The 27,382-nt window shown below is 39.4% G+C and overlaps 1 protein-coding gene across 7 annotated transcripts in view; it reads right to left on the bottom strand.

Annotated features, from left to right (window-relative positions):
* LOC136858684 (ATP-binding cassette sub-family C member 5) overlaps positions 1-27,382 on the bottom strand; it is a 299,980-nt gene that overhangs the window by 199,908 nt on the left and 72,690 nt on the right. For 5 of the 7 annotated variants that reach the window (XM_067138409.2, XM_068225666.1, XM_067138411.2 and 2 more), the window contains exons 9-10: positions 16,723-16,871; positions 4,761-4,871 (exon numbers count right to left, since the gene is read on the bottom strand). In XM_067138409.2, coding sequence (XP_066994510.2) covers positions 4,761-4,871; positions 16,723-16,871 — 260 coding nt within the window. The remainder of the gene's footprint in view (positions 1-4,760; positions 4,872-16,722; positions 16,872-27,382) is intronic. The other 2 variants (XM_067138408.2, XM_067138410.2) reach the window with 1 other exon arrangement.

Genomic DNA, 27,382 nt, shown 5'->3' with positions numbered 1-27,382 from the left:
ACTCGTTCTCACATAAAACGTTCTGCTGGCAAACAACAGAACAAAGTAAAAAGATTCGAAAAATTGTTCCAGTACCAGGAATCAAACCCAAGCCTTCTAAACGAAAGTCAACTACCCTAGCCAGTATACAATACCGTAGTACGACAGAATCAGTTTATTCATACTTCCTCGTAGCTGGTCAAATTTATTACGATTTATTAAATATTGTATGGAAATCAGTAGACAGAGGCCTACCTGCTCTGCTGTTTGGCTGGGAATGGTGCTAGTGGTTGAACACGAAGCTTTATCGCCATGCCAATTTGCAATGGACAGAGACGGAACAGCATCTGCCCGCAAGATTTTTCTCTGTGGTAATCGCAGGAGTTCATTTCTCAAATCTCGTTCATAATCCTCTTGACGAAAATGTATGGAACATGCCCTGGCATTATCAGGATTAAATTTGTCACTTCGCTTACAGTGCAACACCCACACTCGCCTAAGCTCCTCACGTTTTGGAAATCTGTGGTACAAGACACCAGTTGTTTTCGATCCCCAAGTAGTACATTGTGCCATAGTACAATTAACTTTATATTTAGAAACCTTACTCATCTTTAACACAACAATCAACACAATACGGAAAATTTTACAAGACTGCGTACCGTACCACAAAATAGACCTATACTGAAAGCGAGTTCCTTATCGTTTACCGCAACAGCTGCTGATAGGAGACCTCCATGTGACGTCAGCATGAGGCGATACTACGCTAGAAGCAAAGCGCGGGAGTCGGGAATGAGCCCCCCTGAACCGTACCGGCTATGATAAGAGATATTCATGAATTTGTATTTTTGTTGCTAAGTCCATATCAACACCGAGCCAAGAGAAAATGGGTTAACAGAATTTAATGAAAATCGGTACATAGAGTCAAGGAATAAGAAACTACAATCTAAGCTATAAACAATTTTATTCATCCTGGATGAAACTGTAGTTTAGGGGAAGGCACCTGAAGTTTAATTTTTAAATACCTACAGTATGTTATTAGTCCTATCAAAAAGTACTGCATAACAAAAGTTAGAGAGAATACAATTTCCGATCATTTATGTTTTATTCAGTTTTACTGTATCGACTATGATAAGAATGGTATTTCAGAGTCAGAAAACTAAATGTGAAGGCCTACAATATCGAAAGCGCATAACATTCATCAACAATAACATTATATTGACCATTGTTTGTTGTGATGTTATTTGTCTTATGCTGCCACTCAACTCCGATAGATGGGATTACTGCTGCGTACCGAGTATAACAACCTAACTGAATATTGGCAGGAAATAGCTGGAGAGTTAGATAACTTTCTTCTTTAGCACTCCATTCCTCTGGTTCATGCATTTCTTGATACTACTGGTTACTAACACACTGGTTCATCATAGTAGCCTATTCCAGCTATTCGATCCCTACTCTGATGGGCTGTATTGAATGAGCAGTGTGCACATTTAAGGTAGAGGCTCACGTAGTAGTAGTAGTAGTAGTAGTAGTAGGAGGAGGAGGAGGAGGAGGAGGAGGAGGAGCAGGAGGAGTATGACTTGGTCTAGAATTATAATTTACGCCTATTCCAAATTATAGCACCACAACCCACTAAATAACTCGAATTTCAACCCTGAAAAGAGCCGTTTCTTAAGAAAAGCTTCTTCTGCTTCACTTTTATTAAATCTACATTCATAGCAGTAAATAGGGGCTTTCTCCTCTAGCTTGGAGGAAGAATCTGCCTCCAAGTCAGGTAGTTCTTTTCACCGCCAGTGTAGTGAATTGAGATTTTTTGATTCATCGGGTATTCCTAGGAAACAGATTAGTAAAAGGGCATAGTTTTTGCCCTGGGACTCTCCATCATTCGACCCCCCTCCCCCCGTTGCTGAAAAAAAGACGAAGAGTGTTCACAGATCACGGCTATCTGTGGCTTGGTCATTCTAGCTCTGAAAATTTGGATTGTTAGATCGGAAGCGTAGTACTGTTCATTAAAAGTGAGAGAATGCGTGGTTTTTCATTTGATTGAGTATTTCATATGAAAACATTTCTTTTCATTGCGTCATTCTTACTGACGTCACTGTAATAACCTATGTTCAATTCAGTTGGGAAAATTACTAAGACAGTCTTTCTGAGGATGTAAAAAGGCAGGTGGAGACTGAGTGTCTGCCATTATAATGCTCACCAACTTGATTGTGACTGATGGTAGGCAAGCAGACCTACCATTACAATGAATATTCCCTAACTCAGTCTACATATGAGAAGAGACATTTGATGACTTCTCTGTCGTGTTTCTAGGGCAACGTTAAGAGCTATGCAATTTAATACAACCTTGCTCACAACGTGTACACTACCTAACCTAGAATTCTGTATACAATGTAGAATTCCGTAGCGAAGCACGGATACATCAGCTAGTATATATATTAGATATATGCTTCTTTCCGTTAATAAAAAATGCAATAATTATTTCTGTAGTGATGTAATGTTATTTTCTTTATGGATTTAGGTTCCTCTATTAATGGTTTGATGTTTAATTTCCTTACTTTATACAAAGTTCTATGCATAAATGATTTAATAAATCCATTTTCTATTTTTATATGAAACTATGCTTCTTTAATGATCTAATATCTGTATTTTCTTACTTTATATGAAACTGTGCTTCTTTCAGATAATTAATAAAATACTCTTTCAAATACAATAGAAGTAGTATTGGTATTATTAAACTCGCTGAGTTCTTCCCATTGTATATTAATTTCATGAGTTCACTGTCAATCAGATCAATCCACACTGGAGAAACTTTGCTAAGCCATAATAATCTTGCAAATCATGATAGCATTGGCATCATGTTGTCTGTACAATATTGCTGTTGCAATACTGCTTTCTGTCTGGCCAACGTAGCAGCGCAGCTCAATGCTGCTTTCCTACTTGCTCTCGCTTGTTACTGCTCCAAGCTTAAACCTACTTTCTGTGTAGCCTTAGTCTAATATGAGGTAGTCTACCCTTAGACTTAGCAGGGTTGCTGTCTACCAGGTATCAGAATATCTCTTGTGGAACTGTAGCAAGCATAGTCAGTGATGTGGTTTGTTGCGGTCCAGAGCAAAATCAATATTCTAGTTTGTCCCAGGGGTTTCCAATTTGACTGAAGCAATGGATCCTGTTTGGCACCATCTTCAGAGCTGCCGGCAGTGGGATTTGAACCCACTAACTCCGGACAATGCGCACTTAACCACACGACCAACTCGCCTGGTTGCATTTTTTGTCATGAAGAGACCCTATTTTAAGGCAAGGAGCATTATCATGCTGAAACATACGTCAGTCATTTGTGAATTGGTCTTTTATCATAGCAAATAGGTAGCAATAACGTCCTTATATCCTCCCATCTTTAATGTACTCTATTGAGTAACAAGAAGACCAAGTCCCTTCCATGAAAAAATACCCCTGCACTGTCATCTCACCTCTGTCAAATTTTACTGTGGGCATTGTACAGGCTGGCATGTATCGTTCACTCACTATTCACCACACTGCCATGAGGTGTAGCATGATTCATCATTCTAAATCACGTCTCGAGTCGTACATAGACCATATGAAACATGCAGATTATCGACAGGTACCCGAGTCTTGAAGTCCAGTCCTCATATCTTGTGGCGCACAGGTGTCGTGCTAGCTGCACACCTTCTTCAACGCTCTATGGTCCCTTCCCTTTACACACATGGCCTATCCGGCTGCAGTAGTGCCTTCCTGTTTCCACTTCATATTCATGTCCATAACAGTCAACTTGAGAAGGCCAGAAATGGACTCGAATGATGGCTTACTGATGTGGCAACCAATAACCATTCCACATTCAAAGTTACTGCAGGTAATTCGTAGCACTGACCAATATCAAGCCCTCAGCTGCTTTTTCTAGCAGCAGTGACAGTTGCAGTGATACCTAGGCTCTGTTTTATGTCAATCGAGGAGTACATGGATGCTTTTGATCAGATAGTGTACATTACTAGGAACTGCACTTTCTATAAATTTATCACATACCCACTCTCTGCAAGATATTATTATATTACTGCTTTTTTTTTTTTTTTTTGCTAGTGGCTTTACATCATACCGACACAGATTGGTCTTATGGTGATGATGGGATAGGAAAGACCTAGGAGTTTGAAGGAAGTGGCCGTGGCCTTAATTAAGGTACAGCCCCAGCATTTGACTGGTGTGAAAATGGGAAACAACAGAAAATCATCTTCAGAACTGCCGGCAGTGGAATTTGAACCCACTATCTCTGGACAGTGCGCACTTAACCACACGGCTAACTCGGCTGGTTGCATTTTTTGTTCTTGGTGTTAATTTAGACTGATCAGATGAACATTCATCACAATTTTCTGATGATCACCTGACAAGTGACACAATACAGACCAATACCTTGTCTTCAATTGGGTGTGGAGAGTTTATGTGACAAAACAACAAGATTATCAGGTGAATCAAAGGATAGCTAATGCACAAACTCATAATCCTGTAAATATGTTAATATAGTACAGATCAGAAGCTGTAATCTGCAATAAAAGTTAAGAGATCTCACCTTGACCAAAGTTGGAAATAACATTTGTGCTGCTTCCCATCAAGACACCAACATGAGACAATGCAAACCATCACAAGGACAAAAGCTGAAGTGAAAATTATCTCAAATACACAAGTGCTACCACCACGTTAGAAGTTGAGCACCACCTTGGAAAGTAAAATTAATAGACAAGCAATTCACCCAGTAAAAATCATTCAACCACCTTAATTCTTGAAAATGAAACAAACGATTCAAAAATTGTTCGGGTTCCTTCTCGTATTCTACTCAGGGCATCTTTCAACTGATTACCATATGCAGTAACAATAGGAAATGCCTGAAAAGAAAAAATGAATTTTATCAACATACATACACTGAATGAAGCCATCCATGAGAGAAGCTTGTGTTCTTGGTAGAACACCTTGTCCTCTTCAGTTTCTGAGAGTTGGCTGCCAAATTTCTATAATTTCTGTCTAGATAACACCATCAATAAATAAAAAACACCTCACATCTTGAAAAAATGGTACTCAGGGTAACTACATTCCCTCTTTATATATTTTATGAGAAAACTCTCATCTTAGAGGGGAATTATTTATAAAGGTTTCTGATCAAATGTATATACTATTAATGTTCAAATTCAGTTCACAATACTAACATAAAAATGAACAGGCTGTAAGGTGCATATATTTTGAAAGCAAAAACAATAATGAAAATTTGATCTACCATTGAAAAATATAAAAGTTATAAGCAAAAAATCTGCTGAGTAGCAGAATCACTGCAAATGCTTAAAACTGTTGTTAAGGACAGTTCATCAAGAACACCTGCTGATGAACAAGCTTTCCTTCTTTCTTTCATCCTCACATTAATCAAGAATGTCTTGACACAAATCAGAAAAGCATAAACATCTATAATTCACATGAGTGTAAAATCCATCATGAACAGCCCAAGAATGAATAAGGAGTGTCTCCATCAGTACTGTGAAAACTATGCAAAATCTCATAATCTCAAATGAAAATAGCAGTTATACTGTATTAGAATGTCAAGGAACTGATAGGTGGGAGTCCAAGTTATCCACAAAAATAACAACAATACATCAGAGAAAGAAGGCCTGAAATAATGTGCCAAAAACATTATTACAGAAGTACTTCAAATCACAAATCAAACAGGACTTCACCTAGTGAGCAAGAGGGCCGATGACCTTAGATGTTAGGCTCCTTTAAACAATGAGGATCATCATCATCAGTGACCAAGAGATCCAAGAATTCTAATATATTAGAGAGAGAGAGAGAGAGAGAGAGAGAGAGAGAGAGAGAGCAGGAAAAGTAGAAGTAAATATCATGAAGCAGGTTTATGGTGGTTTTGAATTAACCAGTTCCTGATTCAAGTAACAGAGGTCAAGGTCTGAGAAGAAATGGATGTAGAAGAATTGGGGTTGATGAGACTGAACCCATCTGTGTGAAGATGAGTTGAGTATACAAAGGTGTGGAAATTGTCCTTCCCCTTTTCTGCTTTGATCACTGTCCTTGTCTCCTCATCCTGCTGCTTCATCTTCCCACAGTGACTTGTCATTGTTTTATCCTATTCCTATCTTTCTATATATGACTTAATTTTTCATGGATAATATTGTTGTATATCTTTAGTTTTGAGTTCCAAGAACAAAATTTTAGTCTGTAAAGGTTAAAATGTCTCGGTACAGTATTGTAGAGGAAGATGGAAAGGTGCCATAAATATCCCAACCCAGTGGAAGGTGGACGAGAGAAATGGACGATGATGATGATGATGATGATGATGATGATGATGATGATGATGCTCAAGTGTTTTGTTGAAAAGGAATTGGGAGAAAAAATTTCTTATTTTCAAAGCAATATTTTAAAAAATTAATCATTATTACTGAAAAGTTTAATGATTCAAATTACCTTGAGGTCAGTTTTTCCTTAACCTAAAAGATAAAGTGCATAACATACAAAGTATCTACACTGCAAAAACTACACGCAAATATAAAATACATCAATTAACACATATTAAAATAAAATGAGCTAGTCCAAAGCTCTACTGTTACCTACTATAGCCTACAATAATGTATCTACATCAAGGCAGAGAGCAAATGTTCTTACTAGAGTAAGTCCACATGAGATGGGAAGGCTAAGGGCCACACCTGAAACCTTGATATTATAAGTAGCCCTTCTAAGACTGCCATATAGTTATCTTTGATGATGAGCAGAGCCGTCCGAGCCTGATGGGTCATAAATGTCAACACTGAAAATGCCTGCAAGGATTGCATGAGCCAATTAATAATTTGAAGGTGCAAACTATTATGTGCCACAAAAAATACCTGAAGCTGTAACACAGCATGCAAATTATTACCTGTCTACAGTATTAACTTAAATTATAATTTTAAGGTTTCTATCATTTTATTTCTCGTTCAAGTTATTTACAGAAAGACAGAAACAATAATAGAAACCTATAATAGGATAAACACAATGACAAGTCAGTATCAGAAGAGGGAGCAGCAGAAAAGGAGACAAAACCGAGCCAGTTGGCCATGTGGTTAGGGATGCACAGCTGCTAGCTTGCATTCGGGAGATAGTGGGTTCGAACCCCACTGTTGGCAGCCCTGAAGATGGTTTTCTGTGGTTTCCCATTTTCACACCAGGCAAAAGCTAGGGCTGAACCTTCATAAAGGCCACCGCCGCTTCCTTCCCATTCCTAGACCTTTACTGTCCCATCACAGCCATAAGACCTATCTGTGTCGATGCAACGTAAAGCCAATTGTAAAATAAAAAAATAAAAAAAAAAGAGAGAGAGAGACAAAGACAAACATGAAAACACAAAAGGACAATTTCCACATCTTGTAACACTGTCATCTTAAAACACAGGCTTTTCCTCATGTTTTTTTTTTTCTTTTTTTTTTTCGTCGCACCGACACAGATAGGTCTTACGGCGACAATGGGACAGGAAAGGGCTAGGAGTGGGAAGGAAGCATTCGTGGCCTTAATTAAGGTACAGCCCCAGCATTGCCTGGTGTGAAAATGGGAAACCACGGAAAACCATTTTCTGGGCTGCCGACAGTGGGGTTCGAACCTACTATCTCCCGAATACTGGATACCGGCCGCACTTAAGCGACTGCATCTATCGAGCTCGGTCTTTTCCTCATCAAAGAGGCTGCCTAGCCGAGACGGTAAAGGCATGCTTGATTCACTCGGAACGACATGGGTTCGATTCCCTCTCAGGAAGTTACAAAAATTAAGAAACAAGATTTCCATTTCTGGAGGTGCATACGGCCCTGAAGTTTACTCAGACAACACCAAAACTGAATACAAGGTTAATTCCTGGGGGTAAAGGCGGCCAGAAATAGAACTAACCGCTCTATCTCACTTAGTGGGGAAGTTAGGGATAGTGGAAGCCTTACCTCCTACTCCTCCAAGGACCTTCATGGCCTGTAAGGAGATGACTTTGCTCTCCTCATCATCCCAATTCTAAAGCATCCATTTCTTCTCAGCCACTGATGTAAGCTCATTTCTGCTTTCCAGCTTCATCAGGAAGGTGGGCTTTAACACTCACTGAGGGATCTTACTGACAGATCTTATTGATCTTCTTAACGATTTTATCTCTTCCCTATTCCTGTGTTTATCCAGCTTTCTTCAGGACTGAAAATTTGTATCCCCCCACCCCCCATTCACAAAAGTAATGACAAAGGTGGGAAGCAGAAGCAAACTCATCGAGAGCTGAGAAGAAATGGATGCAGAAGAACTGGGGATGATGATGATGATGAGAGAGCCCATCTATTAGAAGACTACAGTGTGCCAAGATGTGGAGATTGTCCTTGTCCTCTTATGTTTTCATGCTTGTCCTTGGCTCCTTTTCTACTGGCCTTTCTTCCAATGCTGACCTGTCATTGGGCCGATTGCGGAAACGACGACTAGTTTTAAGCCTTAGACAACGTCTACCTAAACAACATCTAAGTTGTGCATGGTCTTCCATTGCATAAACAATGTTCAACCAGTGTTTAACTAGACATTGTTTAAAGTTACAACATTGGTTCGAAAATGGAGATAGAAGTGTCTTTCATGTAACTCTTTGCTTGTCGCAACCAATGAAATTCGTCAGTGCATGTGCCGAACGCTAGTCAGCTGTTGTCTTCATACAAATTACTCAAATATGGCTAGCATAAGCATGACTTGCCCATTGATAAGAATATCACTTTTGGTGGAAATTAAATCTCATAATATTGTTGACACTAAAGCGACATGCCACCGTACGAGCAAGTGTAGCTTTGATTATATTGTAGTTACGGCGAGTGTAATCTAAATAAGTGAATCCCTCCTGGATGATGTATGTGACAGCCCTCTGACGATCGGGACAAGTAATTCTGATATGTATGTAGTCGAAGCGACCTATAATTCCATGGAAATTATCCCATGTGTAATAAAATATATCAGTTGCCAAGAATTGTAGTAACTGTCCCTTTGTCAGTCTCAAGAAACAAGTCTCTTGAAAAGCGAAATCGGTTAGAGGCGCGCGGCTGTGAGCTTGCATCTGGGAGATAGTGGGTTCGAACCCCACTGTCGGCAGCCCTGAAGATGGTTTTTCGTGGTTTCCCATTTTCACACCAGGCAAATGCTGGGGCTGTACTTTAATTAACGCCATGGCTGCTTCCTTCCAACTCCCAGGCCTTTCCAATCCCATCGTCGTCATAAGACCTATCTGTGTCGGTGCGACGTAAAGCCACTAACAAAGAAAAAAAAGCGAAATCATATTTTAAGCTGTACCTCCCCATACATTTCAAATTAAACGCTGCGATTTTGAACAGGCGACCCTGTTCTTTCTTCCCGGAATCGTCTCAACATGATAATACAAATTATATGTTTCATGGTACATAACCTCTGATTGTGATTCACTCCTCACATCTGAGTTTAAACGGTGCTCTTGGCAGTGTTTAAACATGGCCGGTTGAACATCAGTTTTAGACAGTGTCTAAGTGATAAACAACGTCTCTGCAATGTGGCAGCCATACTTAAGACATTGTTTAGCCATAGACAACGTCTAAACACCGTTTCTGCAATTGGCCCATTGAGTTTATCCTATTATATGTTCCCATCTTTCCATATATAACTTGATTTGTCACTTGCTTGTTCCTTCCCAATATTTTGTTTCTAATTCCTATTCTAAGCTCATAAATCACACACCTTTACAAGCATTATCTAAAAGCACCTCTTACACTGTGATATGCCGCAATTTGTGTAACAATGAGACAAACATGCAAGAATGCATCACTTCAGGGGCTCACCTTTAGGAAAGAAATCACTCAATAAATCTACCTAAGTTCCCACTGCATTCTGTAAGAAAGAGAGTTATAAGTCAGAAAACAAACATGAACGTGATAGTCTTTGATAAAAAGACAACAAAAGAAAAACATGAAATGAAGCCTTGTGTTTGTGTAGTCGTACATCTTCACAGGGCTGTCTAGGACAAGCTATCTGCTTAACTGACAAGGTGCCTCAACATTCGTATTCACAACTTTTAATTATATATCAAAAGCAAAAAGGAATAAATTCCACACTCATCCATAAGACAAAACATTACTGTGTACAACTTTGATTGAGAGAGTGTTTCCACCTTTCAATACTAACAGTTTTTTTAATGACTTTTAATGTGATCTTTATATGTTTTAAATGCCTGTGTCAATTTCAGATATTTTTTTTAGCTGAAGATGTCTTGTAACAAGATGAAACATGTCCTAAATTAGCATATGTATGTAACGTATTTATCCTACGGAAATGTAGGGCAAAATAAAAGTAATGAAAGGTCGAAACTCACTCTCTCAATCAAAGTTGAGTGAAGGTCAATATGAATACATACAGTGAAGTTCATAAACCACTACTTTGTACACGACAGCTCCAATTGCACATGCATCACTTTTACAAATGCTACTGACCTACCATCTTAATTCATACACTACAATAAGATTGGGATACCCTAGTAGTCAAAAGTCAAAGGTTTGAATCCCAGAGCTGACAAAAGTTCTCTTCATCCTCTTAGTGATGTGCCACTGGGACGAGATCCATTTTTTGGATCAATGCACATCACTTTGTGCAGTTTATTGCATTGTGTGGATTAAGAGACTGGGATCCTGGGTCAGCGTTCATGGTGTTTGGCCACCTTAATCAGATGGAGTTTCTAAGACATGAAGTCTCCGTTCCTGCAATTTCTCATTGACTGGAACAACGCCTACTAGTTATTTGATGGTTGAGTTATTCATGTATTCATGCAAAGAAATCTACAAAGATCTTTGTAATGTTCACATTTCCATTACATACAGTGAATGCTTGGTGCAACTGTTCTCACTAATGTCAGATATAAATCCAAATTTACACAGATAGGCATTTTCCTTTCACAGAGAAAACCTGATATCCACAACAGAACTGACAAAAGGAGAGATAAGTGACTCACAGTGAAAATGTCAAGAAGTGGTTGATACAAAGCTTGCATAACATGGGCTTCTGGACAGTTTTTGGTTTATCTTTTTTTGGATGTAATGAGGGTTGATTTTTTTTTTTTTTTTTTTTACCAGTGAATGCACGCTGAATGTTATATGGTTGTAGGAAATTCAAAATTCAAATAAACCTCTGGGGGAAGGAAAAGTGTATGTGTGAATATTACAGCTCTGAAGGAAAATCACTTCTGAGGAAAGAAGACAAGGCAGAAAGAAACAAGGAACGCATTGTGCTACTACTGTTCATGACATCCTCTGGCATCCTTTCCCTAGATGCAAGGTCCATCCATTGAGTTCTTGGTCTTCTCACCATCTGCTTTCTTGCCACATGCCTCTCCTGGTTAACATAAGCTGTCTTTTTTTGGCTCCATCCTCGTCACATGCTCGAACCACCTCAACCCAGATATGCTGCCGCAATCTAAAAATAATGTCTCAATTCCAGCTTTCTTTCTCACCATGTCATTCCTTAACTTGTCCAGTATTTTTTTAAAATTGCAGATCTCAGGAACTTCATCTGAGATGCCTGTACCCTTGATGAATCCTTTTTTGTAAGAGGTGCATGTTTTGATACTACAGGTTAAGATCCGTAAGAAGTATCGATAGAACATCACTAGCTTTGAGTATCTTGGTACTTAGGGGTCCTAGAAGAGCATTTTTACTTGCTGATGAAAGTGAGAGCTCTTGTGCACTCTATTTTCCACCTCCTTTACAGCTAGTATGTCCTGAGAAACTACACTGCTAAGATAGCAAAGTTTTCCACACTTTCCATGGGATGGTTTCCTAACATGCTGTTCACTGGTTGGCCCTCTCTGTTTATTGCCATCACTACTGTTTTGGCTTTGCTTATCTCGAGATTGAATTATTGGAATTTAACCTTCCATTCAATGAGCCTGAATTGTAACTGCTTCTCAGTTTCTCTTCAGACCATGTCATCAACAAAAGCCATAGCATTAAGTTCACCAGAGGTTTTCCTGATATTCTTCATTATGTCTTCCATGATGGTGATAAACAATAAAGGGGATAATACACTTCCTTGCTGGACTTCACTTTTGGTCTGGAACCAGGATGAATGTTCGTCACTGAATCATACGCAACTACTACAGTGCATATACAACATTTGAACTTTCCTCACCAGTCCCTCCAGCACATTCCTCTTTCCCAGGCATTCCCATATCTTTTCTCCTGCAATGCCGTCATATGCCTTCTCAATATCCAGGAAAACCATGTACAGATCTTTGCCTTCCTCACATTTATCCACCATATGGACAGTAAAGATTAGGTGTAGTGGACCTATTAGGTCTGAAGCCATATTATTCCTCTTTTCACTAGAATGATGATGATGATGATGATGATGATGATGAATGTGTAATTATACACTGGCAGAAAAAAATATCCAAACACTATAGACTAAGGAATGTAGAATACGGAAATTTCAGCAATATATTTGTCGAGGTAACATGTTTAATTGATTAAAGGTACAAGACTACAGGTTAATATCCGCGCAAAAAAAAGTTATCGCAAATGTGCCACGCTAGTCAATTAATAACCGATGTAACTGACATGATATAGGCCTTTGGGCTTATGCCATGTCAAGAAAATAAGGTGAAACTCTCGACTGTTCACGAGAAAGGCTTCTCAAGGAATGAAGTTTGAATTTAGACATTATTAACAGAGGTGGAAGTGGTAAGTTCATTCATCACCAGATGGCTCACCAGGCGTGGTACGGTGCTAGCGTTCGAAGAGGAAGCTTGGTTCCGTCACAAGTAACTAACGCTCTCACAAAGTACAGCCCATATTTAAAGCAAACCTGATGTGCAACGTCATGGGGCCACTACTAGCGCCACACTAATGCGATTTGCAGAAAATTTGATTCAACGTCATCTTTCAGATGTATAAACACACATACCAACGTTCGTTAATCTAGCACAACCCCTTCTTGGTATTTGGAGTTGTTTTTCTGCCAGTGTATTATTGTAAGACAAACCTCCATCACAGGCATTTGTATGTCCATTTGTATTCAGGAATCAGCGTGGTTATGTCAACTTCCACTTCGAACGCTTGCATTGTACCGCGTCCTGTGAGCCATCTGGTGACGAATGAAAGTTCTCTGCGAAACGTAACGAACGTCATCTTGACACAGCATAAACCCAAAAACCTTTATCATGTCCATAAGTACGGGCCATGAAAGCATCAATGGCAACCAGTGTAATCGTCGTCTGACTGTTGAATGCAGCATGCGAACATGCATGCATTGTGTTGTACAGGTGCCAAATGTCAGCTTGTGGGATGGAGTTCCATGCCTGTTGCACTTGGTCAGTCAATACAGGGACGTTAATGCCGGTTGTGGATGACGCTGGAGTTGTTATCCAATGATGTCCATACGTGCTCAATTGGGGACAGATTGGGGGATCCAGCAGGCCACGGCATTGGGTTACAACAGCAGCATGGAGCATGCATTATCCTGTTGGAAAACACCCCCGGGAATGCTGTTCATGAATGGCAGCACAACAGGTCAAATCACCAGACGGATGTACACATCTGCAGTCAGGGTGTATGGGATAACCACGAGAGTGCTCCTGCTGTCATAGGAAATTGCTCCCCAGACCAGAACTCCCAGTGTAGATCCACTGTGTCACCACAGACAGATGGAATGCAGGCATTCATCTGGCCTCCTTCTAACCAACACATGATCATCAATCACTGGCACCAAGGCAGAACCGGGTTTCATCGGAAAACACAACGGATCTCCAATCCATCCTCCAATGAGCTCTCGCTAGACACAACTGAAGTCGCAGACTGTGGTAGTTTGGGGTAAGTGGAATGCACGCAGCAGCGTGTCTGGCTTGGAACTGTCCTTATTCTTATTCTTCTCTTTTGAACACATAGGATCGCTTTAGTCAGTCCGTCGTTCACATTTCCTTGAAGGGGTTGTTCGGGCTTTGCGGTCTCCCAGTACTTCTTCAGGCACTCCGATCTTCATGCCCTTTCCTCCGTTGAAAATATGCGTGTTGTTGGTTTGTTTTGTGTAAGGCTAAAGCAGAGTTTTGTATTAAATTTTATCTTATTTGTGGTGTCTTCTGTTGTAAGGCCTATTTCCTTCAGATCCTCTCTTACTTCTCTGATCCATTTACATCCTATTGTGGTATTTTTTGAGACGAGACTGTGTTGTACTAGTTGTTTAAGAAGTCTTGAATCCTGCAGCCTTATGATGTGTCCAAAGAATCCCAGTCTCTTCTTACATAATATCTGTAATGGGTTCTAGTTCTTTGTACATGACTTTCGTTAGGTATTAACCGCCAATGTCCATCTGTCTGGTATTTTTTGTTGATGCAGGTTCTTCCAATCCTCCTTTCAATTTTCTGAAATCTGTCAGTCTTTGATTGTTTATTCAGGTGAAAAAGTGTTCTGCTGCATATGTAGCTTCCAGTTTTATAACTGTGTTGTAGTGTTTTAGTTTTGCATTTATTGATAAAAATTTCTTTTTGTGGATATCCCATGTTAATTTTTGTGCTTTAGCTAATCTACTTGTTCTTGTTTAGATTGAGACTTTTTCATTTAGGTTATGTGTTATTACTTCTGCAAAGTAATTATGTTGAGTTACTATTTTGATTTTATTACCATTTATGGTAACTTCTTTTAGTTGTGTTGGTTTTTGGGGCATAATATCTGTTTTTTTTTTAAATGATATTTTGAGGCCAATTTTATTTTCAATGTTTTGAAGTTCTGATATCTGGGTTTTTGCTTATGTCCACTGCTAGTAATGCTAAATCGTCAGCGAAACCCAGGCAATTTATTCTGATTTTTCGGCCGATCTTTATTTTGGGGGGACATTTCCTAAACCAATGCCTCATTACCATTTCTAGACATTGCCTCATTACCATTTCTAGAGCACAATTAAATAGTAATGGTGAGAGCCCATCTCCTTGCCATAGTACAGTTTTAATTTCAAATGTTTCTGATGTTTCACCGCTAACACTTTTGATTTGGTGTTAGTGAGAGTCAATTTTATCATGTTTATTAAGTTGGGGTGTAGTCCAAGGTATCTTAACATTTTAAACAGAGATTCTCTACGGATGCAATCATAGGCTTTCTTGAAATCTACAAATGTTATCACCATATCTCTGTTTCTTCTCCTGTTATGATGATGATGATGCTTGTGGTTTAAAGGGGCCTAACCTTCTCCCGTTATAGTCCATTATCAACTTAAGACTCATCATCTGATCAGGACAGCTCCTCCAGGGTCTGAAACCTCCTTGATATTCTCCTAGTTCTTTCTCAAGTTGTAAACTTATCCTATTAAGAATGATTATTGAAAATATTTTGTATGTTATATCTAGGAGTGAGATTGCCCTGTTAGAGTCGGTTTTGTCTCCTTTTATGTGCAGTGAGTGAAAGAGGGCTGATGTCCAGTGTTCTGGTAGTTCTTTTTTAATCCAGATAGAGGTAAGTTGTTGATGGAGGGCAACTTTTGCTGATGTTTCTACATATTTCCAGATTTCCGCAAAGGTCTGATCTTCTCCTGGCGCTTTGTAGTTTTTTAGTTTATTCAGAGCTTGGTAGACTTCCTTTATTGTAGGGGGATTGATGTTCCCTGGTGGTGTTTTTATCGGGGTATTGGTGTCCAAATGAAGGAGTTCTGTAGATTCCTCACAATTTAAAAGCTTGTTGAAATATTTAGCCAGATTTTCAGCATTTTCTTTATTGTTATGAGCCAGTTTACCATTTTCATCCTTCATCAGTAGGGTCAGGGGTTCATACTTTTGGAGCTGCTTTCTGAACGTTTTGTAGTAGTCCCTTGACTGAGTTGTATTGAATTGTTCTTCAATTAACTGCAGTGTGTCCTTATGATGTTGTCTTTTTATTCTTCTTAAGACTTGGGTAGTCCTTCAAATAACAGATTTCAAACAGTTTGTTGTGTTACTGTGATGCCAACTGCCGCTCAAATTGCTGCTACAGACGCAGTCCACTGAGCCACCGTCATACGCTGAAAATAGCTGTCCTCCCACTTGGATGGTGCCAGGGAGACGTCCAGAGCCCGGTTTCCTTGCGAGCATACCTTCTTGTGACCACTGCTGCCAGCACACATGCACAGTAGGACATTCCTGCCAAGTCATTCTGCAATAGAGCAGAAGGAAATCCACCTTTACATAGCCCTACTATATGGCCTCGTTCAACCGCAGTGAGCTGTTGATACTGGCCTCTTCGTTGTCGTAAAGGCATTCTTGACCCACTCACAGTCACTCCATCCAATCTCACAGGTAACTAATGCTCTCGCACAGTACAGCCCATATTTAAAGTTAACCTGATGTGCAACACGCTAACGCTATTTGCGGAAAATCTGAATCAACGTCATCTTTCAGATGTATAAACACACATACCAGCGTGCGTTAATCTAGCACAAGCCCTTCTTGGTGTTTAGATACTTTTTCTGTCAGTGTATTATTGTAAGACAAGCCTTCGTCACCGGTATTTGTATGCCCATTTGTATTCAGGAATCAGCTGGTTTCTAGCCATATACACTAAGTTTGTACAAGCCTTACAGCTCACTTCATACAGGTTGCATCTTGCATGTTCTTTTGTACTTGCAGCAAACATTAAACTTATTATTAATGCAGCCTACTACCATGATTACAATCACTTCACTTTGCTTAAGAAATACTTCTCCTAATTTATAATCATATCAAGGAATACTAACCTCAGCAGCTGTGAGATTATAGCCAGCTCCTACATGTGACAAGAAAGTGATAATGGCAGAGATCACAGGGACGGTTGAAGCCATAGACACGCTCAAACTCTGGCAATAGGCTGCTTTCTGGAGCAAGTTACTTTCTTGTGTTCTGATATCTGAAAATTTTAAAAAATTTAAAAATTAAGACTTAGAAATGAAATCACACTATTATATTCAGAAGAAAGAAAGCAGACGATTTTTTCTCACAAAAACAAAGTACAGTTCTCTAGGCCTACCAGTCATTACACTGTATTTGACAAAATATTAAAATGTAAAATACTTTACAAAAATTACAGAAGCGAGTTCACTTGAAAAAGTCTGTACGGTAATGTTCTTTTGTTTCAAATTTCACTTCTTTGATTCTGTGGATGTAGCCTTCATTTCTATACCCAACACATCCACTGGTGTTGATGTTGGATGTATTTTGATACAACCTTAAACGCTTTCATGACCGCAGAGTGATTAACTTATCTTCTTCACCTATTCTGTCTTCATTAACATCAGCCTGAAGTACAGCAGTAACGGATCATCATTAAGCACGGGTGGTCAAATAGGAGAGGGACAACTGTACATACCAGGCGAGTCAGCCGCACCTGACGTTTCTGCTTTTAGGCATCCCAACGAACGTCAGTGGGGTGATGGTCGATTTTCCTTTGCCGTATACCAAGCTACAGTCGTCTTTAAAGCACTTACTGCATCATCACTGCACGACTTTTGCAAAAACATGTATGCGACAGGTATTTACACAATACATCAAACTGTCATATGGTTATGTAAAATGTACGTGCCATTTATGAGCTTTTGATTGGTTATGAAATTATCGCTAAAAGCTATGGCATACTGATAGAAAACATGTGTGAGTTTGTGAAGCGGAACATAGTTTTACACCAAGTAAGCTTTCTGATAAACTGGAGGCAACAGTCACCGTGGTATAGTGGACTAACCACAGACGTGTTGATGCATTGTAACATTTATTGGTGAAATTGAAAGTATTAAATGGATAAATGGTCACTAGGATAAAGTATAAATAACAAAATTGGGTGCCACCTCCAAAACGTTTACAGGAATAATTAACTCTGTAGAGCAAGAAGGAACTCCCTCCCCCAAGGTGACTGCCATCAGGCTGACGAGGCTCCAAACTTGCTTTCTAACCTTACCTGTTACTGTTTACCCCTGAAATTAAATTTGGGTAGCATGTGAGGTTCATCCTTACTCCATCGATAAAAGATTTACTACAAGTTTCACTCCATGAATTTACTCCCAAAATAAAATAAAATATGACAAACACCAACAATAATCATCACTTGATGAGACCAACTCGTCTTTCCCATTTACAAAAGGGAAAAATACAAACATCTACAAACCACCCACAATAATTAGTTTCACTATATACATTTTATATGACATACCTCCAGGTAACAGTCCCACTGCACTGCCTACTGCTACAGAAGAAAAACCCTTATCTAGTAAAGTACAATGACTTTCTCTACATATGGATACACCCTTCTTCTTTACGAAGACCATCCCTAACTTTATTAACACTCGTCTTCATCGATGTCTTGAGTCATCCCAGCTTCCAGTACAGGTTAATGTGGCCCCTCACGTTTCTCCAACTGAAGTACTGCATACTCGGCCGACAATTTCCTTTACCAAGAATTAGCTCTGTGCACAACCACACATTCACTCCAGAATGTGCATGCAGTATGCACCACCACACCCACTGTACATTATCTCATAGAAGAAGAATACAGAGTTTGACTAACAAAAAAACACTTAGTGGTGTCTTTTATAGAATGCCCACCCAAAACTGGTAAGCATTTGCAATTATAGAGTGCTCACTCTGTAACGGATACTGAAGAACAATAGAATAACACATAGGAAAATGCACGAAGCGGATCCCGCACACCGGTCAGAACGAGAATTAGAATGACTTGCCGCACACACCTATACACTTATACATAGACTTGCTACATGTGGTTATAGCGTCCCAAAAAGTTTAGAGGTATAAACGCCCTCACAGGCACCTCTTCACGCATCACTCGGTCAACCCAACCTTGCTTGAAACAAGGCCCTTGTATCGGCTATCGAGCGGCTGATGTGACATAGAACGTCATCCACATTGATCAATTCCAATCTTCAGCCTATACTACCTGGCCGTACCCTAGGTTTCCAAGCCACTTTGTTTCAACACTTTCAACTGATTTCAACCGTCTTTCCCGATATAGCCAGTGTTTTCCATGTTGACCAATCCTGAGGAATCTACACTGCCATGCCATGAGCAGACTCTTACACAAATTGCTAGGTGGGCATTAATTCCATTGTGGAGTTTTATCTCCCGTATGCAGTTGTCAGACTGTGCTTCATAAATTGGCTTCTGATGGGTTCACCTGCATACACCCCAGCGTCAGTGGGTAGGGTCTGACACATCCCACTCTGAAGAGTCTAGTGTCGGACCTAAGACGAAACGCTGGTTAATAGAGCAAACGCCGGAAAAGCCATCCATCTAATTTTTGATCTAATTTTTACAAATTAAAGTTACACCAATATAAAGATACACAGGTACAAAATTCCCTAGTACAAATTCTTCTTATAATATTACATTTTTACATCATAAATTAACAAAATTATATGATTTTCATGACTTTACGAATTATTTTATGAAAATTTCCTAACCTATAAATTGGAAATCATACACTTGTACAGTTACAGCAAGTTGCATTGGTAGGTGGATCAAATAAGAGGCCATTCGTGCTACATTTGACTAATAGCATGCATGTTGAATGTGTCGTGGCCTGAAACTTGGTGTAGCCTAGCAGTCCTGGTCATTTCTTCACTATGTATTCAACAGATGAGTATGTTGACATGCTCCTAATCTACGGTGAGGCAAGACAGAACGAACAGGAAGCACAGCGCCTGTACCAGGAAAGATTTCCACACAGACAACAACCAAACGCAAATACGTTTAGGAGGATGGAGCGACATTTCCATATAACTTCGTCACTTCCCTGAACAGGTCCTGTTAGAGAGGCACCAGTTACATCTGGTGAAACTGCTGAGATGGTTTTGGACACTTCCCAGGAGAATCCTTACACGAGTACCCAGGCAGTAGCACAACAGGCAAACATCAGCCAGTCATCTGTTGTAAGGATATTGCATTCCACTTTTTTTGTCCGTATCATCTGCAACGACATCAAGAACTCCACGGACAAGATTTTGAAACTTGTGTTGATTTCTGTGCGTGGATACTGACGCAAGTGGCAAATGATCCAGCGTTTGTATCTCTCATTTTATTTTCAGACAAGGCACGATTTCATAATAATGGCTCTGTGAATCATCATAATATGCACTACTGGAGTGTTGAAAATCCCCACTGGATAAGGCAGGCAGCATTTCAGGCATGATGGGAAGTAAATGTCTGGTATGGTTATGCTGGGTGATCACCTAATTGGACCATATTTTTTTGAGGATCATTTTACAGGAGCCCGGTACCTACAGTTTCTTCAATACCAACTACCATTGCTGCTAGAGGATGTGCCCTTGGGTGAGCATATAACCATGTGGTATCAACATAACGGAGGATGTAGTGTACTCTCAGCAGCTGGAAAATTCTGAAAGCCTTCGAAACCTTATTACGGAAGCCTGTGAATCTGTAACACCTACAATGCTACAAAGAGCTTGAATGGCAGTTCAACGGAGTGCTAAACGTGCATTACTGCAGAAGGCCATCTATTCGAACACTTACTGCGCTAATAAGCTGTTGCTCAGTCGAGCGGATTCAAACCCCCAACCATTCTATCCTCGTCCAGCCCTGCTTATAAAACATCCACGTAAGTAGCCTTAATGGCCTAGAACAGTGCCAAAATAAATTAAGTAATTAATTAAGTAACCCACAACGTAAGGGCATTCGGACACATTGGCTCTGTGGATGATTCTTGAAGTAAAAAATGCGAATAAAATTTACAGACTCAAGTGGGATTCGAACCACCGACCAAACGCAGCTGTATTAACAGCACCCCACTTAACCTAGGTCACCACGGTGACTCCAGCGAGTAATTTTCCAGAAAGCCTACTGAATGGACTACTCCTTCTGCTTCACAAATGCACACACGTTTTCTATCAGTATGCCATCGATTTTAGTGTTCATTTCATACCCTACTGGAAGCTCATACTTGGCACGTACTTTTTACATAACCATATGACAGTTTGATGCATTGTGTAAATGCCTGTCGTATACGGTACATATTTTTTGCAAAGGCAATGGTGCAGTGAGTGATAAGAAATTATTATTGCTTGGTATATGGCAAAGGAGAATAGACCATAACGACACCAGTGACGTTAGGTGGGATGCCTAACAGCATAAAACGTCAGGAGCAGCTGACACACCCGGTATATCTTCATTAAATAAGTGTCTTTGCAATCTTCTATTCGCAATAGACTCCGTGCCCTCTTATCTTTAAATCATTAAAAACTTAGTCTAAATATAATTGCCTTAGCCTTCCTCTACTTTTCCTAACTTCCATGGCCAAGTCTTTTATTTTATTTTTTCTTGGATGTAATGAGTTGGCCTTTTTGCTTCCTAGGTAAACTATCCTCCTCTACTCACCTCACATGATCCCACCAAAACAGTTTTATGCATACAGCTTCATCCACCACATTTATTCCTAACTTCACCTTTATCTCCTCATTCCAAGTGCCCTCCTGCCATTGTTCCCACCTGTTTGTACCAGCAAGAATTCTCAATACTTTCATGTCTGATACATCTCACTTGTTAATAAGACATCCTGAGTCCACCCAGCTTTCAATCCTATACAGCAAAGCTGGTCTAAAAAGAACCTATAGACACTAATTACCTGTGTGATATCATCTGAAGTCTGTCATCTGAGTTCTGGAACTTTGTTCAAGAAATGTCCTGAAAAGGTTTAAATAATTCTTATCACATGTATTTATATTTTACACATTCAGTGCAACTGAGTGAACTGGATATTATGCCTTAAAATATCCAAACGAGAAAGATGAGTTTAAAGTGAGCTTTAAACAATTTACAGTTCATATTTTCAAAGCAGTTTCTCTTGTCTAAACATGTTAATGGAACATTTTATAAAATTATACTTTTTTCACATGATTGCATTAAAAGCGAATAACTTTTTGAATAACCAAAGAATGGAATTATTATTACAATATTTGCTTAATCTTCCAATCCGGCTTAAGCAGAAGCTTACGCTACAAAAGGGTCTGATGATGATGCTTGTTGTTTACAGGGGCCTAACATCTAAGGTCATTGGCCCCTTCAGAAGGGTCTTTTAACAGGCAGTGTAAGTAATAATCTAAATTTACCTCAGACTTGACTAAGCTGTACTGCATTGTTGTTTACACAAAGGAGTTACCATGTTATTTGAAGGTGATATTAGTGACGAGAAATGAAAATTATGTTAGCTCACATCCAGAAAAGAAGAAGACTAAGAATGTTTAGAATATGTCCAAATCATTTTCATATATGGAATGACAGAGTATTGTAGGAGAAATTTCAATTAAGTGAAGAGTCAGAAATCATCATACTAGAAATTATTGGTGAGGCAATTAAACATAAAACAGATGTTTTTCTCAAATTACATGGGGGTCACCACTGTAGTGAGCTAGTTTTATGGCCGGATGCCCTTCCTGACACCAAACCTATGTCAAGGGATGTATTCACTATTGTGTGTTTCTATGGTGGTAAACATAAAATCAGCTGGTAGGTATACATTAAACAACCCAACCCCCTAAAGAGGTCAGCAGCCTTGGGTGAAGAAACTTCTTTAGTTGGATGCTGGTCCTCCCAGTGGAGATGTTACTGAAACCCAACAGTGAAGGGCAACACTCCATGTCGTACGATGTCAGCATTGGTGTTGGTGTTTACCAGACAATATTCACTAAAACTCGGCCTTAGACACCCAAGAGAGATTCGGTTTACTCTGCCATCTAGTAGGCCTAGAGTAAAGCGGAACGTTGAAATTGAGGAGCAAGCAGCCAGATGGCATCAAATTAAAATGTTTGCACACGATAGCTGAGGCCATATTATTATTGTTAATGCCCTGAAGGGAATAAATTTAAATTTTATCTTAATCATTATTTTCGTAGTATTCCCCGTCCGGCAACTCATTCCTGCCACCTGGCTGATAGAAATTTCTGAGGAGAACACTGAATGCCTTTGGGTGTGGTGAGACCATTGTAATAATAGCCTACACGAAACAACAAAGTGGATCAAAACAAAAATCTAAGGAGTACCCCAGAAGCGACACGAATCTCTTGTTTCTCCAGGGAGGTGCACAACATGGATGGAAGTGAGCCCGACCCAGGAGCTACCTGGATAAGGGTGTTGGACGAAGAAGAGCAAGAAAAGAAGGTATAACTTAATATAAAATGTATAATTCATGTTTTTATTGCATGAATCCTTGTCACATTTCCAGTTTATAACTTTATATTTCAGCAACATAGCCCTCTCACCAGAAGCAATATTTCTCTTGACTAGGGTGATCGTACATCCTCTTCTTCTGAACATGTCCTCTTATCAGGGAAAAACAACATCCTGGCAGATTTTTGGAAATTGTAGCCAAAGTTCTGTATTTTGGGGCTAGGAGAAAAGTTGTAATTCAAATGTCATGTATCAAGATATCAAATCATGGCGAAGCACAGGTCACAGTCAAAGCAATGATCTCTGGTTCAAAGAGTATGAATAATCACCGTCAAATATTTTGAAGTTGTACTCTAATCACAGTATACCTTACTATACCTTTTGACCAAAGCACTGTCTGTAGTCTTTGTATTATTTTTTCATCTTTCCAGCATCATGTTTCCAGCAAACTGTTCTGTGACTTGTAGTGTTTACAGCTTTCAGTATTTGTTATGAGATGATGTTGTCCAACTTGCTGTGTTTTGTTCAAATACCATCTTAACTGTACCATAAAACATGCGTAACAAAAATTTGTCCAAAATTACAATTGGAAGATACACCTCCTTCATTTAAGCAAGGAAGAGATTAATCAGAAATGGAGTGCTTTCCATGTCCTGGAGGCATGTTTATATCCATTGCAAATAACAACCTGTTTAATTAAGAAGTACTAGTTAAAGAACTGGATAACTTTCAGGATTTGATACAATAATTAAACTTCTTTGTGTTAGATGCTTTTGGTTTAGAAGCTCACAAGAAATCAGCAACCATATGTCTAATGTTCAGAGCACTGGGTGTTCATAGGTAATAAATTTCATATTTTTCCATATTGAAGAGCAATATAATGTAAAACAAAAGCTAAAGGTTTCCATCTATATAATACTATTTACTGTAACCTTAAAAAAGTTACATATATTTGATGAAACTACACTGAGCGGCACGAAAAACGCAACACTTCAATTTCTTTCAAAAACTGAAATTTATTCTTTATTTATGACACTTTTATAATGGAATATTATGGTACGGCCCCATCTAACGGTCTAACAATTAAAAGACAATTATAAACAAATTGAACAAATTAAGCGAGAGATGCACATTTCAAGGAAATTTTGAGTAAGCTCATAAAGGTAATGCACTCTGTTTTAATGACGGCATTCAACCTTTCAGGCATTCACCTGATTAATGCGGTAATTTTCTGTTGAGGAATCATCTCCCATTCTTCCAGGAGGGCGTTCCGTAGGTCCTGTAGGGTCTCTGGATAGCGCTGACGGACTCTTCTCCCCAGCTAGTCCCAAACACGCTCAATGGGATTCAAATAGGGACTTCAAGCAGCCCAAACCATAGCATGAATCTCTGTTTCATCCAAGAACTATTGCACAATTCTCGCAACATGTGGGCGTGCATTAGTGTAAAACCATCACCAACAAACGGAGCGAAAGGCACAACATGCTTCAGAAGGATTTCCTCCACATACCGATGTGCGGTAAGGCTCCCATGCTCCACAAAGACTAAATCCATCCTTGCAGCTGTATTGATTCCTGCCCACACCATCACAGAACCGCCGTGAAAAGGCGTCCTGGATGAGAATGTGCAAAGGGAATACCTTTCCCCTGGCCTTCTCCAGACCCTCTCTCTTCAGTCAGGTGATCGGAATACAAATCGCGACTTGTCTGTGAACAACACTTGATCCCATTGTTGTACTGTCCAGCCAAGTTGTTCCCGTGCGAAACGCAGTCGAGCTGTGTGATGCTCTCTGGTGAGTTCCGGTCCTGTAGCAGGTCTTCTGGACTAAAGATTGGCTTCTTTCAGTCTTCTTCGAACAGTTCTCTCACTAACATTGACCCCTCGAACTTGGTGGAGTCGATTTCGTGCTTCAATAGCGGTGGTGTGACGCTTGCGGAGAACTTGAAGTTGATATACAATAATAAAGTTGTAAGAAGCGGTCATCTTTCTCCGATGTTGCTCTTCTCGGGCCTGATCCTGGTCTCCTTGCAAAGCCTCCAGTTTCCCTGTACCTTCGTACGGTTCTGGAAATTGTAGAAGGTGTAGTAATCAACATTTCTGCAACGTAATGCATGCTGCGACCATCTTCCACCAAAGCAACAGCTTTTGCAGCTTGTTCAGGGCTTATTGGCATGTTTACTCCAGAAGGCTGATTAAGAGAATCACAGAAAGATCCTACAAACACGTGTGATTGAAAGGGGAACAATTAAAGATGCAACAATAAGCGCTACAAGAGCGGGAAAACATTGTTGGCTCACATCCAGCGATGTGTTTTCCAGGTTGCGCGGGGAAAAAACAATTGAAGCTAGTGCAATAAACAACCAACACTTCATTGTTTACTCGCAAAGCAACGCCAATAGCATTCCCCATCTAAAAACATTGGTTGAAGTGCTTCACTTCGATTAAATAGATAATTACACATCATTTATTGGGTGTTGCGTTTTTCGTGCTGCTCAATGTAGTTTTGGTCTTGATGAACACCATCATCAGTCAAAATCAAGTGAATTTAGTGAATTTCAACAACACATGCTTGCTTCATAAATTTGATCTATAATTCATGTCTTGCCTTAACTTGATTTCTTCTTCTTCTTTTATGGCTGCTTAGGATCGCTTTACTCAGTCCATCGTTCACATCTCCTTGAAGGGATTGTTCAGGCTTTGCGGTCCTCCCAGTACTTTTTCAGACACTCCGATCTTCGTGCCCTTTCCTCGATTGAAAATGTGTGCGTTGTTGGTTTGTTTCATGCAAGGGTAAAGCGGAGGTTTGTATTCTTGAGTTTTGTATTCAATTTTATCTTATTTGTGGTGTCTTCTGTTGTAAGTCCTATTTCCTTTAGATCCTCTCTTACTTCTCTGATCCATTTACATCCTGTTGTGGTATTTTTTGAGATGAGATTGTGTTGTACTAGTTGTTTCAGAAGTCTCGAATCTTGCATCCTCATGATATGTTCTAAGAATCCCAGTCTCCTCAAACGCAAAGTATCTGTAATGGGTTCTAGCTCTTTGTACAAGACCTTGATAGGTATTATTCGCCACTGTCCATCTTTCTGGTATTTTTTGTTGATGCAGGTTCTTCCAATACTCCTTTCAATTTTCTGAAATCTGTCAGTCTTTGATTGTTTATTAAGGTAAATGTTTCTACTGCATATGTAGCTTCTGGTTTTATAACTGTGTTGTAGTGTTTTAGTTTTGCATTTATTGATAAAAATTTCTTTTTGTGGATATCCCATGTTAATTTTTGTGCTTTATCTAATCTATTTGTTCTTGTCTGGATTGAGGTCTTTTCATTTAGGTTATGTGTTATTACTTATCCAAAATATTCATGTTGAGTTACTATTTTGATTTTATGGTAACTTCCTTTAGTTGTGTTGGTTTTGGGGGCATAATTTCTGTTTCTTCAAATGATATTTTGAGGCCAATTTTATTTGCAATGTTTTGAAGTTCTGATATCTGGGTTTTTGCTTCTTTTATGACCACTGCTAGTAATGCTAAATCATCTGCAAAACCCAGACAATCTGTTTTGATTTTTTGGCGAATCTTTATTTTTGGGGGACATTTCCTAAACCATACCCTCATTACCATTTCTAGAGCACAATTAAACAACAGTGGTGAGAGCCCATCTCTCTGCCGTAGTCCAGGTTTAATTTCAAATGACTGATGTTTCACCCCTAAACTTCACTTTTGATTTGGTGTTAGTGAGAGTCAATTTTATCATGTTTATTAATTTGGGGTGTAGTCCAAAGTGTCTTAAAATTTTAAACAGAGATTCGCTATGGATGCAATCGTAAGCTTTCTTGAAATCTACAAATGTTATCACCATATCTCTGTTTCTTCTCCTGTTATAGTCCATTATCAATTTAAGACTCATGATCGGATCAGGACAGCTCCTCCAGGGTCTGAAACCTCCTTGATATTCTCCCAGCTCTTTCTCAAGTTGTAAACTTATCCTATTAAGGATGATTATTGAAAATATTTTGTATATTATGTCTAGGAGTGAGATTCCCCTGTAGTTATTAGGGTTTTTTGTCTCCTCTTTTGTGCAGTGGGTGAATGAGGGCTGTAGTCCAGTGTTCTGGCAGTTCTTCTTTAATCCAGATAGAAACAAGTTGATGATGGAGGGCAACTTTTGCTGATGTTTCTACATATTTCCATATTTCCGCAAAGGTCTGATCGTCTCCTGACGCTTTGTAGTTTTTT

This window comes from Anabrus simplex, chromosome 1, assembly GCF_040414725.1.
Source record: "Anabrus simplex isolate iqAnaSimp1 chromosome 1, ASM4041472v1, whole genome shotgun sequence".
Classification (NCBI taxonomy): Eukaryota; Metazoa; Arthropoda; class Insecta; order Orthoptera; family Tettigoniidae; genus Anabrus; species Anabrus simplex.
The sequence above is the reverse complement of the archived record's forward strand: the minus strand, read 5'-3'. Positions and strand labels throughout refer to the sequence as shown.